This window comes from Girardinichthys multiradiatus, chromosome Y (genome assembly GCF_021462225.1).
Source record: "Girardinichthys multiradiatus isolate DD_20200921_A chromosome Y, DD_fGirMul_XY1, whole genome shotgun sequence".
NCBI lineage: Eukaryota > Metazoa > Chordata > Actinopteri > Cyprinodontiformes > Goodeidae > Girardinichthys > Girardinichthys multiradiatus.
In genome coordinates this window covers 2,892,784-2,910,930 of record NC_061818.1, presented here as the reverse complement: position 1 = coordinate 2,910,930, position 18,147 = coordinate 2,892,784, and the positions used below count along the sequence as shown (strand labels likewise).

The window sequence follows — 18,147 nt, the reverse complement described above, 5'->3', positions numbered from 1 at the left end:
TAGATAGAAGACACACAAGAACAAAGTAACGCATGGAGCAAACTAACCAATCAATGTATCTAGTTGCCAAGCACAGTGGTGTAGGTTTAAACGTTTTGATCTTTTTATGGTTAGTATAGATCATAATCTCTTCTGTACATCAAAGGACCTTATAGTTGCTTTAATAAATAGAAGTTCATTAGAATGAACTCAAGCTGTAGTGGAGAAGAATGCAAGACTGCTCCAGACCAAACCTTCAACACTTGAATTTACTGATGTCAATTTGATCTGTGCAAACAAACACACAAAAAGCAAACAAGTCTGTTATCTCATCTTTTAATAACACATTCATATCTATGCTCTGTTTAGATGGAATTAAAACAAGTGTTGATGAGAAATAAAGAAACCAGGTAGGCAGAGGGTGAAAGTCCATATACCAAAGGTTCCTATGAAAAAAAGTATATAAATGAATCCTTTAATTTATTTTTAGAGGTCAAATCTAATATTGATCAGTGTACATGAACCCAACACAAATCAATAGTGAAACAGGATCTCCCTCCTTTCACCAGCATCAACAGTCAGCTTAGAAAACAGGTCCTTTTGCTTGTTTGAAATGAATCATTAAAAATGAAAATACATAATAGTTGGTGAAAAAGGTCCTTGCAGGGCGCTAAAACTTTTCACAGAGAAAGAAAATACTAAATGCACCCAAACATAAGTTACAATCTGATGTCAGAAAAAGGAGAGAAAAATAGGAGTCAACCAAAATGAAACAAAACATGAAAAATATTTTCAAGTTACAAACAAGAAAGTTCATTGAATTAAAAAAATAAATGCAAACTGGAAAAAGAAATCTAACATATGTTGGGTTGGTGAAGATAAGAAATAAGCTGTTTTTGTGTTTAATATCCCATCATAAATTTCCTTCCAAATCAACTAAGAATGGAGAATGTAAATAAAGTTATCTTTGGAAGAAGTATAAGTTTCTTTACCTTTAATAGACTATTCACTACAGTATATGGAGATGCCACTAACATGTTATTTATATAACTATATTTCTTTCAAAACATTTCCATCTTCATTCTTTTCAATGGGTGTTATTTTTAAATCACTTTTTCAAACAGAACTTACCTACTTTTTTCCTGAAGAGGTAGATTAACAAAAATAATTACATGGGTTCCGGTACCATTCCGGAGATGAATCACAGAGAGGGGACATGTGGAGCAGGGGGCGGGGCTGGAGGACGACTGGGGCTAATTTTAGCAGTTCTCATGTAAAATCCAACATATGTTAGATTAATGATTTCAGTCAGCCTTGAGCAGTCGGCCTATGTAATATAAACAAGAAAAATTAGCACGTAGCTGTAATTGGTAAACACTAGTCCAATCAGGTTCTCCAAAACCTTGCAGCTGTCGCCCCTGTCACACACTACCCTGCACCAAAATGTGCACATTGTGGATTTTTTTGTGCATGTCTCTTTTTAACTTACTATTTCAGTTTTAACTCTAGATGCAGATGTAAAATGTCAAAAACTGAGTAAAATCAGAGTGAAAGATGTAATTGTGCTATAACAAAATACTGTGTCCTCGTCTCTGTTTGCATGTGTCCAGCTGTCTGAATGCTCGCTCCCGTCTATTTTCACCTACAGAAAACTTACAAACTTCCAGCCGAGGTTGATTATTTTTTGAGGTAGCATTGCTAGTTATGTTGAGAGGATCACGTTTTGCTGTTTCCAGGTTTCAGTGTCCCTCCACTGTGTTGTCTTTGTCATTTTTAACTGAGTCCCATTTCCACTGAGGGATTGGTGTTGGGACATTATACCACATTGGAGTTTGTCAGTTCCTCTGAATTCTGTCAGGATAGATGTTCATGCTGCAGCTTAGCTCTTTAAGGTGCAGCCTTTACTCACTGCAACAAACCAGAAGTTTCCAAGTCTGACTTTCCAAGGTTCTACACTTAAGGGAACAAGATTTTTTTTTATCTGTTTTTGTTTTTTGATAACTTTTTTTGTTGTTTTGTTTTCTATTTTGCCAATTTATTAAATACTTCATAATTAATGCTGACCATGTCATTAACTTAATGTTTATAACAATGTGCTGTCATTACATTGTTGTGGTTAAATGGCTATTAGATGGATTTTTGAATTTGTAACTTGACGCAAATAATCACTCTGAAGAGTGTTTGGAGTGTTTTAACCTGCATTTACATAACTCCTTGGGCCTGGGTCCTATGTTCAAGCACAGCAGGGAGTAGCCTGGTATTCAGGAGTTCTGATGCAGCTACAGCGCTATAAAATACCATGCACATAAATATCCCCAAACCAGAGTCAGTTAACGACAAGCTTGTAAGCTCTGCCAGGATAAAGCCATGACCTTGGAGGCTTCCTGCATGCTTTGTTATTTCTGATGGCCAGTTTTAGTCATTCTCCTGGTTTTGGCTGCACCACTGCTGGCAGTGCAAACAACTGGGCTTAGAGTGAGTCGCCATTTTGACTGGCTTGCATACAGAAAAACATCTACCAACTGAAATCTCTCATTCAATCTAAGCTATTGCTGTCTGTGTCAGAGCATCCACATTGTAAAACATGCAAATATGTGAAGATCTGGGACTGAACTAACCATGATGCAGTCCCTAGAAACTGGTTGGGTCTGCTAAGTGATAAGTGATATGCTAAGTGACCAGGCTAACTGTCATTAGCAATAGAAGCAAATAGTTTCACTGGAGTTTGTACAGGCACTGTAGCAATATGTTCACTTAAAAAGCTTGCATTTTACTGTGTATTAAAGATTTAATGAAATAGAATTAATCATCTAACATCCAACATAGTGCAGCTAACATTACATTTTAGATGCAAGGCAACCATAATATTTGTGAGGTTGGGGATGGTAAGAAATCTCTGACTTCCCACTAAGAATTCCAGCTTTTAAGAACCTTTTCGTTAAACTTAACAGGATCCATAACTATGCTGCATCTGTCAATGAATGCAACAGTGCCAACAAGGAGGATTTTCTTTCTCCTCTTCTGTTGTAATACTGTTTTAAAATATCTGGCAGTTTGGTGATACTTAGAAAGGTATTTACCAGATTCTTAGGTGTTTGAGATATAGTGAACTAGCACATGCTTCCAGGTTTAAAAGAGTAAATATTGGAGCTGCTGTTGTTCATACATGAAATCAGTAGACTGGATATTTTAGAGGGTAGTATAGAAAGTTAAGCCAGGTTTTACACTACAGAAATGATCAGCAGTAATATAAAGTACTTTAGTAGGATATGGGCAAAACATGCACAATAAGCTAAAATGAGGATTCAACCAATATCGAAAAGAGTTTAGTACAGCAAAATTGTCTACATCTTTAATGTTGGCGTGTGAAATTAATATTGACGTATTTCCAACGGTGGTATCACACTACTAAAACTGTTGATTTTATATATCAATAGATTACTCAACCTGGATTAAGCCCAGAGATGTTCCAAACTAGGTTTTAAACTGCTGAGAGCAAATTCTAAGACAGTCCTTCTCACAACATCCTGACCTACAAAGCAGAAGCTGTAGGTAGCACAATGTGTGTCTGTGTTTCAGCTGATCCTAACAGGTGTTTTCTCTATTGTACATAAAAAAGACAAAGAAGATGAGTTAAGTTCCAAGATGAGACACTGCAGTTTCACAGAAATAACACTCCCTTCAGAAATATCTCTGAGGTTATCTGCAGATACTCTCAGTTTGGCTTCTCTGCATTTTGGACAGAGCCCCTACCGTGTGTTTGGCACAGTTCCCGTCCTGTAGTGACTTACATGTTAGTTAGTACTTCATCATACTTAGTAGCTGTCTTGTTCATAGATGTGTGTATGTATATAGAAGTAAAACTATTTTAAGATTTTCCAATCAAGGAATTTTAAACATTGATTTCTTTTCTTAAAAAGTGGACTAAATAGGAAAATCAACAGGTCTTTAACAGAAGTGAGCAAAAGAAACACAATGGAGACCAGCGCAAGAGAGGGCAAGGGACCCAGACATCCTGCCCACTCCAAAAGTAAAATATTATTTGTAAACTCAAGGAAATCAAATATTATTTTTCCAAGAATACAATAAAGAGGCAAAATACTGAAAGTGTTCAGTGGAAGTAAGAGGGAGGGGTGTTAGGACGACCACCCCTGCTTCCTCCCGCTCCTCCCATCATTCCAGCTCTCCTCTCCTTTGCTTTTAATCTTTTTTTCTTTTGCAACATGAGTTCGGTGTTCTTAGTCTTTTTGTTAGTTTGTTCTTGTCAGCATATTTAATCAATTAGTGCAACACTACGTCCCAGATGTTATGTCCAAATAGCTTGCTGTATTGTCAAAATAAAACTCAAATAAAAACTACATCTAATCTAACCAATCATGAAAAAAAACCTGTAGGCTGAATAATAAATCCTAACTAATGTGTCTTGGTGGCTGTGAACAGAGTTCTATGGTTTTGAAAGAGGTAAAAACAACACAGGACAACCACGCTGAGCTGTGAGGTTCAGGCCTCTGGGCAAAAATAGAAGCATAGACACGAAAGAATAGGCTTTTCCCTGTTTGATGCTTAGCTTGTCAGAACCCAGAAAGATTACGCTAGTCATTGTGACTAGATGACTAGCGTAATCTTTCTGTTCTCTGTTGCTATTTCTATTCCTTTTTTCAGAATTTTTCTCCAAAAATACAAAAGAATAATGATCACTGAACAGGTTTAAGCTATTTTACAGACGTTTTCCTGCCGTTTTGCTCCCATTTTTTCAGAAGGTTTTTAATTCTCTCCATCCTTCATGGGTTTGCACACATGCATGGAGGGACCATAGGTTCTCATCCTACTTTTTTCTGCTTTTTTTTTACCCAACAACATTCCCTGACCAAAAAAAATTATTCGGAACACAAACTTGCACATGCCTGCTTTTACATACACGCCCATGTAGCCAACAGGGAGCATCATGGTCAGTGCACAGGTAATAAATATTCACATTTAGAGACATCAGAGCTGCCTGCAATGTGAGCAGCTCTAAGCCATCTGTCACATGTACAGTTAGGCTCTAGATGAACCACAATTATACAGCTGATTGTAAGATGAAGTTCTTAAACTGCTGAGGAAGAAACATAGCTCCTTTTTAGCAGTTCCAGATGATATCATTACAATAAGGCACCAGAGGAGGGTCCTTCAGGGTTCAAGGCAGGCACACTGACAGAAGGGAAAAGGCAGAAACTCAACTGGTCAGAGGTGGAGGCTGACTGGAGGAATAAATCCATCCATAATGGTCAACTAAAGACCCTCAGATTGGTGTGTTTGGTCATCCTTGAGCCTGTCAGAACCCTCCTCTTGAGGTAACACTGCTCCCTATTGGCCAGTTTTCCACAGTGGCTGCTCCAATCACACTTCAGGTAGACAGATTACATGTTTTTCCACCAAAAAAGCATACTAGCTCAGTGTTCTGTACTGTACCAGCATTTTATCTCTCTCTCTGCCTAAAAAGATAACAGGCTCCTTGTCATCCTGAATTCATTCACCATCCACCCTCACCAAAAAAAACAAAAAAAAACAGAAAAAATAACCAAAGCAACAAGACTATACTTAAAAAAAACTTTTTTCTTAAAAAAATAAAAAATATTCAGGACTATTAGCTCTTTTTTCTATTTATATAAAACACCAGCAAGCGAAAAAAAGTTAGGAATACTGAGGTAATTTTACCCTGAGGTAGTTTTTTCTTTTTCATTTCTTCTCTGATCTGTTCTAATCTTGATGAAACCATCCATACTCCTGCCCCTCGTTATCATACATAGGCAGGATCTGGAGGCTCTGCCCACAGGCCTTTGGCAGATTTGGGAGAGAAAACCAGGAAGCTGCTTTCACTCAGGTCAGATTTAAACTACTGAGATCAGGGTGGGGCGCTTCAGAAGACTTTGCTTTTTGTTTCCAGTGCTGTCAAGGCAAGTCTCACATTCCCATGAGCTCTACAAACTGTGTAACCAGTATGTACATGTGGAGACCACTTCAGTGCAGCAATGGGCCTGAACCCCAACTGGAAAGCCAGCCTGTTTCAGACAGGGCTCGGCTTCCCAGCACTGGAGGAATGCAATGAGCAGAAGGTCTCAGACACACCTTGTCTGTCTGTCATTGTAGGACTTACAGGCGCTTCAAAACCTCGCACCTGACTCACAGGTTACAGTACATTCAGATGGGGGCCGGGCTAACTCACATATCATATATATATAATATATATAAAATATGTTGTTGAAGGTGCGGGTCGCTGGCCAGCAAGCATGGCTGCTGGTTGCTGTAAACTTGGTTCTTTAATATCATCATGTGAGCTGAGTCACTGCATTAGAACTGCAGGACCAGCTGCGACTTCGCCTCCTTACTGTCTCTTGCTGTGTCCTTCCACCAGCGAATAATGGAAGAGCGTGCCAAGTACTCCCTCATCCCTTGTCTTACTGTAGGCTACAGTATGCTACACATCCTAAACAGGGGGAAGGGAAATGTAATGGCAACTCCTCCTTTTTTTTATTAAAAAATGTGTTCAGACACAGCATTGGTAACAATAACATGAAGATTTATATTTACAACCTCATATTTTCTTCCTTTTTGTTTCAGCTCCCGCTGCTTTTCAGAGAGCTGTATAAAGAGCAGTGTTAGCATCTACGGACCCCTCCATAAAAACCCCACCGGCTTGGAGGTACAGGATGGGTGACCCCAGAACTCACCCCCTGTGCCTCTGCAGCAGCTTCCCAACTCCCTCTTTCAGCTCTGCCTCACTGCATTCTTATTAATAATAGCTCTGAATAAAACATTTCTATACATATATCTCTATTTAAAAAAAAACGCCCTTAAAATATAAGACTGGCTGCAGATGATAGGAGAGGTCTGTAGAGCAGGAACAAAGCATGACTGACCGGCTGCTTCCAGTGTGTCTGCACACAGATAAGTGTAGCTAAGACTTTCTTTCCTGCATGACCTCAGACAGGTTTCAGAAACCACACCAACGCTCCATCATTACATGGAGAATAACGTTCATCTGCCACTGAAACCTGCCCAAAGTGTGTGCGAGAAGCTGCAGCAAGCATGGAGCTTTCTGCAGCCATATGATGGCACACCAGAAAGATGCCTTCACTCATCCTCTACATCCCCCCGTTTCTTCATCCTCTCATCCACACTCAGTCTCTTGTCTGGCCTGGCACTGGGTCTTTGTTTTCAAGTTAATTTTTATCTAAATCCGCTTTTTATTCATTTCATGTTCTAATTGAATTAATTTTTTGATTTTCTCTCTGCAGATCTTTCTCAGTGGCTGTCAGGCATACTTCCACCCTTTCTAATATCTCTCCCTGTCTATTGCTGGGTCCATGTATTACTCTTCTGTATCTGTTCGTCTGTCCGTCTGCACACTTCTGTCATGTGGGTGGGATCCACACAGCATGTGAAATGACCCTCACTTCCTGCGCGGCTGGTGATCCTGAGTCGGACCCTGTGTAGGGCTGCCCATCTCGGTGAAACCTTGAGGGTGAGGGCTAGAGCTCCTACCCACCTCACCTTTTTGGGACATTTTGACCTGCGTCAGGATATCTCGAATCTTCCTTTGAGCCAGCTGGAAGAGAAAGGGAGAACAACAAACAAAAAAAAACTGAGGGGAATCCATAAAGATTTGTTTGTGACAAACAATAATCCTTAGTGAGGTCCTGGGAAAATTTATTTAGTTTTTTTCCATTTGTCATGTGAAAACCACAAACTTCGACAGATTTCATTGGAATTTCCTTTAATAAACCAACAAAAAGTGGTAGAAGGGATAGGATACATGGTTTTCAAAATGTTTTGCAAATAAACATCTGAAAAGTGTGCAACCACTTGCCTTCAAGAAGTCAACTAAGGAGTAATCAGAGTTCACCTGTGTGTAATTCAATTTCAGTATAAATGCAGAGTTCTGTGAAGGCCTCAGAGGGTAATCTGAGAGCATCAGTAAACACACCAAGCTACACAACAGACAGGTCAGTGACAAATCTAAGGGGTATGAAGACATAATACACCTGGTCTGGCATTTCTATTTTCTATTGGAGTAGGGGGGGAACTTTCTTCTGAAACTGTCTCCAGTGTTCCTTGGTCTTATTTTTTTTTTTTAAGATTTCTTTTTGCAGCACCGGTGGCCTTTTTTTTGTTTCTTCCAAAGAAATATAAAAGGAAGTGGGGTGGGAAGAGGGGGAAGCCATGCAGCACAGGTCTCCAGGGTCAGGACTTGAACCCAGGACAGCTGCACCGAGGACTGAAGCCTCTGTATATGATTCACTCATAGCACTCTACAGCTATGCCATGTGCAGAGCGCCTTCCTTGGTCTTATTGATGTTTTTTCACCAATCTTCTCTGACAAAACTCAAAATAGCAGCATTTATACTCACACAGGTGGACTCTGTTTACAGGATACTAAGTTAAAAGGAGCTAAACACAAACTGACACCATTCTTTTCAGATTTATATTTAGAAAATATATTTCATGTATAATTTTCCTTTCACTTCACAGTTATGGACGGCTTTGTTTTAGTCAATTATATAAAAGACCATTAAGATACAAGAAAGCTTGTCATTGTAACATGACCAAGTGTGAAAAGTTAACATAAAACGTGATCCGTTGCCCAACATGTTAGCTACCCTACAGCCACAAACAGTGTGTCCAACTCTAATCTTAACAAAAGCATCAAAAATGTACCTGGCTGGCGTAGAAATGTCCATTAATCTTGACGATGACTTGATCGTTTTCATCAGGTGTCTGCTCTCTTGGGACCACTACCTCAGCTGCTGTCAGGTTCTGCAGCTCATTCACCTGGACACACAACTCTAAGTTACTTTAGGAATAAGCAACAGATTTACCATCTCTGTTTAAATTTTAATTTGTTTGATGGCAGAGCAACAACTCAGATTAGCATGAAACGTAATTTCTATTGCTTACCGTCTTTCCTCCCTTGCCGATGACCCTTCCTGCAGCAGCAGCAGCCATTTTAATGTGGGTCTCCAGTTTGACTTCCTCTTTTGGTCCAAAAAAATTCTCTTCTTTCAGCTTGCCATAGATTCTGCCCTGAGCCTATAGGTAAGAGAAGGAAAAGGAGATCAATAGTGCAGACAGCTGCAGACAATTCCAGCAGCTTGAAGTTCTGCACAATCCTATGTAGTTAATCAGCAGTCAATGTTCACCTTGAACTGAGCTTCTGGTGGTCCCGTCACAATCACCATCCTCATTTTAGAGTCTGGAGTTTCAGCTGGTGCGATCTAGAGAACAACAAAGGAACATATTACTGGCTATCAAGGTGTTTGCCGCAGTAGTTTAAATAAACAAAGGACCAGAAAATCCTTGTTCTGTTGGCTGAAAACTAGATGTGACAATTTTATCTTAAAACCTAAAATATATAACAATTTTAATTTTGGGAAAAGTTTTTATTTGCGGAACAGATCGATGTTGTTTAACCCTGATACATAAGCACCTCCATGTTTTACAAACCTTAATTGAGGCTCCGGCAAAGCGGCTCAACTGTTTGATGTGCTGTCCTTTCTTGCCAATAATAGCCCCCACCGCTTGTGCTGGGATGTAAACATGAACAGTCTCCTGCTCTGGGGCCTGAGCACACACAAACATTATTTCATTACATTGAACAGTTATTGTTATACAGGTCCTTCTCAAAATATTAGCATATTGTGATAAAGTTCATTATTTCCCATAATGTCATGATGAAAATTTAACATTCACATATTTTAGATTCATTGCACACTAACTGAAATATTTCAGGTCTTTTATTGTCTTAATACGGATGATTTTGGCATACAGCTCATGAAAACCCAAAATTCCTATCTCACAAAATTAGCATATTTCATCCGACCAATAAAAGAAAAGTGTTTTTAATACAAAAAACGTCAACCTTCAAATAATCATGTACAGTTATGCACTCAATACTTGGTCAGGAATCCTTTGGCAGAAATGACTGCTTCAATGCGGCGTGGCATGGAGGCAATCAGCCTGTGGCACTGCTGAGGTCTTATGGAGGCCCAGGATGCTTCGATAGCGGCCTTTAGCTCATCCAGAGTGTTGGGTCTTGAGTCTCTCAACGTTCTCTTCACAATATCCCACAGATTCTCTGTGGGGTTCAGGTCAGGAGAGTTGGCAGGCCAATTGAGCACACTGATACCATGGTCAGTAAACCATTTACCAGTGGTTTTGGCACTGTGAGCAGGTGCCAGGTCGTGCTGAAAAATGAAATCTTCATCTCCATAAAGCTTTTCAGCAGATGGAAGCATGAAGTGCTCCACAATCTCCCGATAGCTAGCTGCATTGACCCTGCCCTTGATAAAACACAGTGGACCAACACCAGCAGCTGACACGGCACCCCAGACCATCACTGACTGTGGGTACTTGACACTGGACTTCTGGCATTTCCTTCTCCCCAGTCTTCCTCCAGACTCTGGCACCTTGATTTCCGAATGACATGCAGAATTTGCTTTCATCCAAAAAAAGTACTTTGGACCACTGAGCAACAGTCCAGTGCTGCTTCTCTGTAGCCCAGGTCAGGCGCTTCTGCCGCTGTTTCTGGTTCAAAAGTGGCTTGACCTGGGGAATGCGGCACCTGTAGCCCATTTCCTGCACACGCCTGTGCACCGTGGCTCTGGATGTTTCTACTCCAGACTCAGTCCACTGCTTCCGCAGGTCCCCCAAGGTCTGGAATCGGCCCTTCTCCACAATCTTCCTCAGGGTCCGGTCACCTCTTCTCGTTGTGCAGCGTTTTCTGCCACACTTTTTCCTTCCCACAGACTTCCCACTGAGGTGCCTTGATACAGCACTCTGGGAACAGCCTATTCGTTCAGAAATGTCTTTCTGTGTCTTACCCTCTTGCTTGAGGGTGTCAATAGTGGCCTTCTGGACAGCAGTCAGGTCGGCAGTCTTACCCATGATTGGGGTTTTGAGTGATGAACCAGGCTGGGAGTTTTAAAGGCCTCAGGAATCTTTTGCAGGTGTTTAGAGTTAACTCGTTGATTCAGATGATTAGGTTCATAGCTCGTTTAGAGACCCTTTTAATGATCTGCTAATTTTGTGAGATAGGAATTTTGAGTTTTCATGAGCTGTATGCCAAAATCATCCGTATTAAGACAATAAAAGACCTGAAATATTTCAGTTAGTGTGCAATGAATCTAAAATATATGAATGTTAAATTTTCATCATGACATTATGGAAAATAATGAACTTTATCACAATATGCTAATATTTTGAGAAGGACCTGTATATGGTCATATATTCAGTTGTTTGAAAACATGGCTGATTTTTCCTGACCCTATGTATGTGCTTCATAGGCCTGTTGCACTGTTAGTACTGTCTGCCTGTCTTGAGATTGGCATAACATTTTACAGTGTTTGCACTCATACGCCAGTGTTGTACCAGTTTAGTATCTCCCAGTGAGGCTGCTCTTACCCCAAAGGAGCCATAGGGGGCCCCTCCAGCTGCGTTTCCAGGTGATGGGGGGGGCATGTTGGATGAAGGAGGAAAGAGACCCAGAGCACCCAGATTGAGTCCGGGGATAAGGTGAGTTTGTTGCTGTAGAGGATATCACAGGGAGATTTACAAGGTAAATTTTATTTGGTTGCCCTAACAACCCTTTATATACACTATTCGTCTCCAAACCAAGTGTTGTAGATGTTCATTGATCTTTATAAAATATCCTTTGCAGACAATTGCACTGCAGGTACTGTAACATAGGCAAGTCCACATAATACAAATTCATATTTCACATATATATCGTCTGTTTTGAATTAAATCCATATCATAAATGTTTTTTATCCCTTTCATTTCTGGTTCTGCTTCTTATCTCCTTTTTTCACAGTGTTTAAATGTTCAGATGGCAGATGCATCATAGTTCTTCAAAGTAATTCTTCTGCTTTGACCATTTCACTTTTTACAAACAGACAGTTTAAATTAGTTGAATATTTAGGGCTTTTCAGACCATCTCACTGCATCTGTGCTGCAGCATGTTTACACAATAATTGTTTGAAAAGGCAGAACAGACACATTCTATGTGAACTATTATTAAGGACAATGTTACTGGAGATAATAGCACTGATGAGCATGTGTGTGCACTTACATTCATCGCTGCAATGTCATTCTCATAGGCCTCTCTGACCTTCTTCATAATCTCGACCTCAGCCTTACAGCAAGCTTCAATGGAGCCTTTGACTGTGATAGTTCTCTCTGGATTATACAGGGTCAGGTCCTGGAGACTGCACACATCATCACACCAATCATGGTTACTCATACATACTGTGTGTTCGTTTGGAAACCACTTCAGCTTCCTGCTAGACTAGCTGACATAATTAAGAACTAACAGGCTGTGGCTCAGGTGGTAGGGGTTTGTCCTGTAATTGGTGGGTTGCCGGTACAAAACCCCACTCTGTCCATCTCAGTCGTTGTGTCCTTGGGCAAGACACTTCAACCAACTTGCCTGCTGATGGTGGTCAGATGGTGGTGCCACCACTGTCAGTGTGTGAATGTGTGTATGAATGACTGATTGTAGTGTAAAGCGCTTTGGGGTCTCTAAGGACTTGATAAAGCACTATGCAAGTGCCATTTAACATAGGCCAACCCTAACCCAGTAAGCATTGATATTATTGAAACAAATCCTCATGAAAATGCACCAATATTGCATTATGGAAAGGTCTAAATATTTTTATGAGGTTAGAAAAGTTCAGTTATGATCTCAACATCTGATAAGCCTGAAGATAAGGTCATGACGGAGCTACAGTGTGCTGGACGTCAATACTTCTAAATGTTGCTATTTATGCAGAGCAAGAAAATCAAAGCTCAACAATAAACTTTTTAACCAACATGCCAGGAAAATGTAAAATCTTAGTTAAAACAAATGTATGGAGAGCTGTTGTACTGTATTTAATTTGTCAGTTAAATTAAATGACAAATCAGACTTATGGGCTTTCTTCAAACTAATCAGACAGCAAGTGGCCAGAAAGACATGCAGCAAAGGCCCCAATGTCAGAAATTTAACTCTGGATGGCTGCATGGAGGATGAACCTCTGTATGTGGGGTGCACGCTCTACCACTATGCTACGCCCGCCACGCTACGCCACACCCACAACACAAAAACTTTTTCACAGCTTTCTTATACTGACGACCATTGCCGACCACAAGACTATGTTGCCATATACAGATATTGGAACATTTCACAATATTTACATTACACATAAATAACTATTGATTTTCAGTGCCTTGGAGAGGTATTCATACCCCTAGAACTTGTCAGACTGTGTCCGGTTACAACCACAAACATGTGTTTTTTTTTTTTTTTTTTTTTTTTTTTTTAAAGAAAAATTATATATGGTTAAAATTTTTTTACAAATAAATATCAGAAAAGCTGTAGCAATCAAATCATTCACATTTATTTAGACCTGCAGTAGGTAGATTTGATTACAGTGAGGCAAATCAGCTTTCTTTCCAAAAAAACAGGACATAAAACAGACATGCAGTATAAACAACATAATTAAAAGTGACCTTTAAGTAATAATGATAAATAAATACATCTCTGCCTTACGAACAATATTAGAATAACAGACATTAGGATAGATAAAATGAGATAAGACAAGATAAAAAAAAGAAAAGAGTAAACAATGTTAAAACTGTGCTACGTTGAAGTTAATAGACTAATGGCAACAGGAAAGAGCTGGTTCTATAGCACTTAGCTTTAACATTTTGGCACTAAAAACCTGTGGCTTGAGTACAAGGATTCTCAATTTAGTTGCATTTCACTTGTCAGCTTACTGGACTGCTTCACAATTTGGTTCAAGCAGTTCTTTTTTTGACAGAAAAATTGCTGAACCAGGACACTAAGCAGAAAGCTAAAACCGATAAAAAAAAAGGCAGATAAAACAGGGTCAGATAGTTTATATTGATGTAAAAGGTGCTTGTTCCCTTTTACATAAACAGCTTCACAATAACTATATCAAGATGTTTATGTGTATCAAAACATCTGACCCTTTAAAGAAATCTTTAAAGATTTCCTGCACCTAAAGATGTTGAAATCAATAAGCATGGCCTTGGTCTTTGGAATATTCATCTGCAAAACGGATACAGGTCCTTCTCAAAATATTAGCATATTGTGATAAAGTTCATTATTTTCCATAATGTAATGATTAAAATTTAACATTCATATATTTTAGATTCATTGCACACTAACTGAAATATTTCAGGTCTTTCATTATCTTAATACGGATGATTTTGGCATACAGCTCATGAAAACCCAACATTCCTATCTCACAAAATTAGCATATTTCATCCGACCAATAAAAGAAAAGTGTTTTTAATACAAAAAACGTCAACCTTCAAATAATCATGTACAGTTATGCACTCAATACTTGGTCAGGAATCCTTTGGCAGAAATGACTGCTTCAATGTGGCGTGGCATGGAGGCAATCAGCCTGTGGCACTGCTGAGGTCTTATGGAGGCCCAGGATGCTTCGATAGCGGCCTTTAGCTCATCCAGAGTGTTGGGTCTTGAGTCTCTTCACAATATCCCACAGATTCTCTATGGGGTTCAGGTCAAGAGAGTTGGCAGGCCAATTGAGCACAGTGATACCATGGTCAGTAAACCATTTACCAGTGGTTTTGGCACTGTGAGCAGGTGCCAGGTCGTGCTGAAAAATGAAATCTTCATCTCCATAAAGCTTTTCAGCAGATGGAAGCATGAAGAGCTCCAAAATCTCCTGATAGCTAGCTGCATTGACCCTGCCCTTGATAAAACACAGTGGACCAACACCAGCAGCTGACACGGCACCCCAGACCATCACTGACTGTGGGTACTTGACACTGGACTTCAGGCATTTTGGCATTTCCTTCTCCCCAGTCTTCCTCCAGACTCTGGCACCTTAATTTCTGAATGACATGCAGAATTTGCTTTCATCCGAAAAAAGTACTTTGGACCACTGAGCAACAGTCCAGTGCTGCTTCTCTGTAGCCCAGGTCTGGGAAATGCTGCACCTGTAGCCCATTTCCTGCACACGCCTGTACACGGTGGCTCTGGATGTTTCTACTCCAGACTCAGTCCACTGCTTCCGCAGGTCCCCCAAGGTCTGGAATCGGCCCTTCTCCACAATCTTCCTCAGGGTCCGGTCACCTCTTCTCATTGTGCAGCGTTTTCTGCCACACTTTTTCCTTCCCACAGACTTCCCACTGAGGTGCCTTGATACAGCACTCTGGGAACAGCCTATTTGTTCAGAAATGTCTTTCTGTGTCTTTCCCTCTTGCTTGAGGGTGTCAATAGTGGCCTTCTGGACAGCAGTCAGGTCAGCAGTCTTACCCATGATTGGGGTTTTGAGTGATGAACCAGGCTGGGAGTTTTAAAGGCCTCAGGAATCTTTTGCAGGTGTTTAGAGTTAACTCGTTGATTCAGATGATTAGGTTCATAGCTCGTTTAGAGACCCTTTTAATGATATGCTAATTTTGTGAGATAGGAATTTTGGGTTTTCATGAGCTGTATGCCAAAATCATCCGTATTAAGACAATAAAAGACCTGAAATATTTCAGTTAGTGTGCAATGAATCTAAAATATATGAATGTTAAATTTTCATTATGACATTATGGAAAATAATGAACTTTATCACAATATGCTAATATTTTGAGAAGGACCTGTATATCACCCCACTGAACGACGTCCTCAACCACAGGGCCGAGGCATGTTTCTGGTCCATTAGCGTGTGTTTCTATCAAGCCAGTTTGAGTCAATACTTTGTAGAAGCACATTTCACTGCAATTACAGCCACTGGTCTTTCTGCTGTGTCTCTACCAGCTTTCGGCATAAACATAATGAGTTTTTCAAGTCTTGCCACAGATTCTCAATTTGATTTAGTTCTGAACTTTAACTGGACTATTTTAACTTGTGAATATGCTTTGATTTAAACCATTCCATTGTAACTCTGGTTGTGTGTTTAGGGTTGTTGTCCTGCTGGAAGATTAACCTCAGCATCAAGTCTTTTGCAGCCTCTAGCAGGTTTTATACAGGATCACCATGTACACTGCTCAAAAAAATAAAGGGAACACTTAAACAACACAATATAACTCAAAGTAAATCAAACTTCTGTGAAATCAAACTGTCCACTTAGGAAGCAACACTGATTGACAATCAATTTCACATGTTGTTCAAATGGAAAAGACAACAGGGGGAAATCTTTGGTGATTAGCAAGACACTCAATAAAGGAGTGGTTCTGCAGGTGGGGACCACAGACCACTTCTCAGTACCTATGCTTTCTGGCTGATGTTTTGGTCTCTTTTGAACGTTGGTGGTGCTTTCACACTCGTGGTAGCGTGAGACGGACTCTACAACCCACACAAGTGGCTCAGGTAGTGCAGCTCATCCAGGATGGCACATCAATGCGAGCTGTGGCAAGAAGGTTTGCTGTGTCTGTCAGCGTAGTGTCCAGAGCCTGGAGGCGCTACCAGGAGACAGGCCAGTACACCAGGAGATGTGGAGGAGGCCGTAGGAGGGCAACAACCCAGCAGCAGGACCGCTACCTCCGCCTTTGTGCAAGGAGGAGCACTGCCAGAGCCCTGCAAAATGACCTCCAGCAGGCCACAAATGTGCATGTGTCTGCTCAAACGGATAAAAACCGACTCCATGAGGATGGTTTGAGGGACTGACGTCCACAAATGGGGGTTTTGCTCACAGCCCAACACCGTGCAGGACGCTTGGCATTTACCAGAAAACACCAGGATTGGTAAATTCGCCACTGGCGCCCTGTGCTCTTCACAGATGAAAGCAGGTTCACACTGAGCACATGTGACAGACGTGACAGAGTCTGGAGACACCGTGGAGAGCGATCTGCTGCCTGCAACATCCTTCAGCATGACCGGGTTGGCATTTCTTTGGAGGGCGGTATGGCCCTCCATGTGCTCGCCAGAGGTAGCCTGACTGCCATTAGGTACCGAGATGAGATCCTCAGACTCCTTGTGAGACCATATGCTGGTGCGGTTGGCCCTGGGTTCCTCCTAATGCAGGACAATGCTAGACCTCATGTGGCTGGAGTGTGTCAGCAGTTCCTGCAAGATGAAGACATTGAAGGTATGGACTGGCCCGCCCGTTCCCCAGACCTGAATCCGATTGAGCACATCTGGGACATCATGTCTCGCTCCATCCACCAACGTCACGTTGCACCACAGACTGTCCAGGAGTTGGCGGATGCTTTAGTCCAGGTCTGGGAGGAGATCCCTCAGGAGACCATCCGCTGTCTTATCAGGAGCATGCCCTGAAGGGAGGTCATACAGGCACGTGGAGGCCACACACAATACTGAGCCTCATTTTGACTTGTTTTAAGGACATTACATCAAAGTTGGATCAGCCTCTAGTGTGTTTTTCCACTTTAATTTTGTGTGTGACTCCAAATCCAGGCCTCCATTGGTTAATAAATTTGATTTCCATTGATGATTTTTGTGTGATTTTGTTGTCAGCACATTCAACTTTGTACAGAACAAAGTATTCAATGAGAAGATTTCATTCATTCAGATCTAGGATGTGTTATTTGAGGGTTCCCTTTATTTTTTTGAGCTGTGTATTTAGCTCCATCCATCCTTATGCAGCATGTAGACCAAAACATTCAGTTTTAGTCCCATCTTCTTCCACATGTTTGCTGTGTTTCCCCTACACAGCTGGAGGCAAACTGCTGGAGATATTGTTTTATAACCTTATGTCTAATTGTTCTCTAACAAACCTCTAAGGCCTACACAGACAGCTGGGTTTATACTCGACTTCACAAAAACCTACTACTTTGTCTTGGTCAATCACATAAAAGTCCAATAAAATACTGTGAAGTTTGTGGTTGTAATGTGACAAAATGAGAACATGTTTGTGGTGTGTAAATACATTTGCAAGACACTGTAAATACTGAAACTAAATATAAAAATGAACAGATGTTGAATTGGTTATAGTTAACATATATGGGTGGTGGGTCTTACGGTGAGATGGTTATCTTGGTGTCTGTGTCCTGCTCGACTTTTTTCAGGTTGCGTCCCTCCTTCCCAATGAGGCGGCCAACAAAGTTGTTATGGGCCAGAATCTTGAGAGGAACTTCATCGGCTCTGGAAACCAAAATCACTGCTCATCACACAGGGCCTCGTGTAGCCTACTGTCAGGTGTCATGTTCTGCTCA

The 18,147-nt window shown here is 40.8% G+C and overlaps 1 protein-coding gene across 1 annotated transcript in view; it reads right to left on the bottom strand.

Moving 5' to 3' along the window:
* Positions 1 to 299: 299 nt before the first annotated feature.
* Positions 300 to 18,147, bottom strand: part of LOC124864778 (insulin-like growth factor 2 mRNA-binding protein 1) — a 60,119-nt gene continuing 42,271 nt past the window's right edge. The window contains exons 8-15 of the mRNA XM_047359682.1: positions 17,954 to 18,076; positions 12,086 to 12,221; positions 11,419 to 11,541; positions 9,463 to 9,579; positions 9,159 to 9,233; positions 8,917 to 9,048; positions 8,677 to 8,790; positions 300 to 7,567 (exon numbers count right to left, since the gene is read on the bottom strand). Of these exons, the coding sequence (XP_047215638.1) occupies positions 7,412 to 7,567; positions 8,677 to 8,790; positions 8,917 to 9,048; positions 9,159 to 9,233; positions 9,463 to 9,579; positions 11,419 to 11,541; positions 12,086 to 12,221; positions 17,954 to 18,076 (976 nt within the window). The 3' untranslated portion in view covers positions 300 to 7,411. The remainder of the gene's footprint in view (positions 7,568 to 8,676; positions 8,791 to 8,916; positions 9,049 to 9,158; positions 9,234 to 9,462; positions 9,580 to 11,418; positions 11,542 to 12,085; positions 12,222 to 17,953; positions 18,077 to 18,147) is intronic.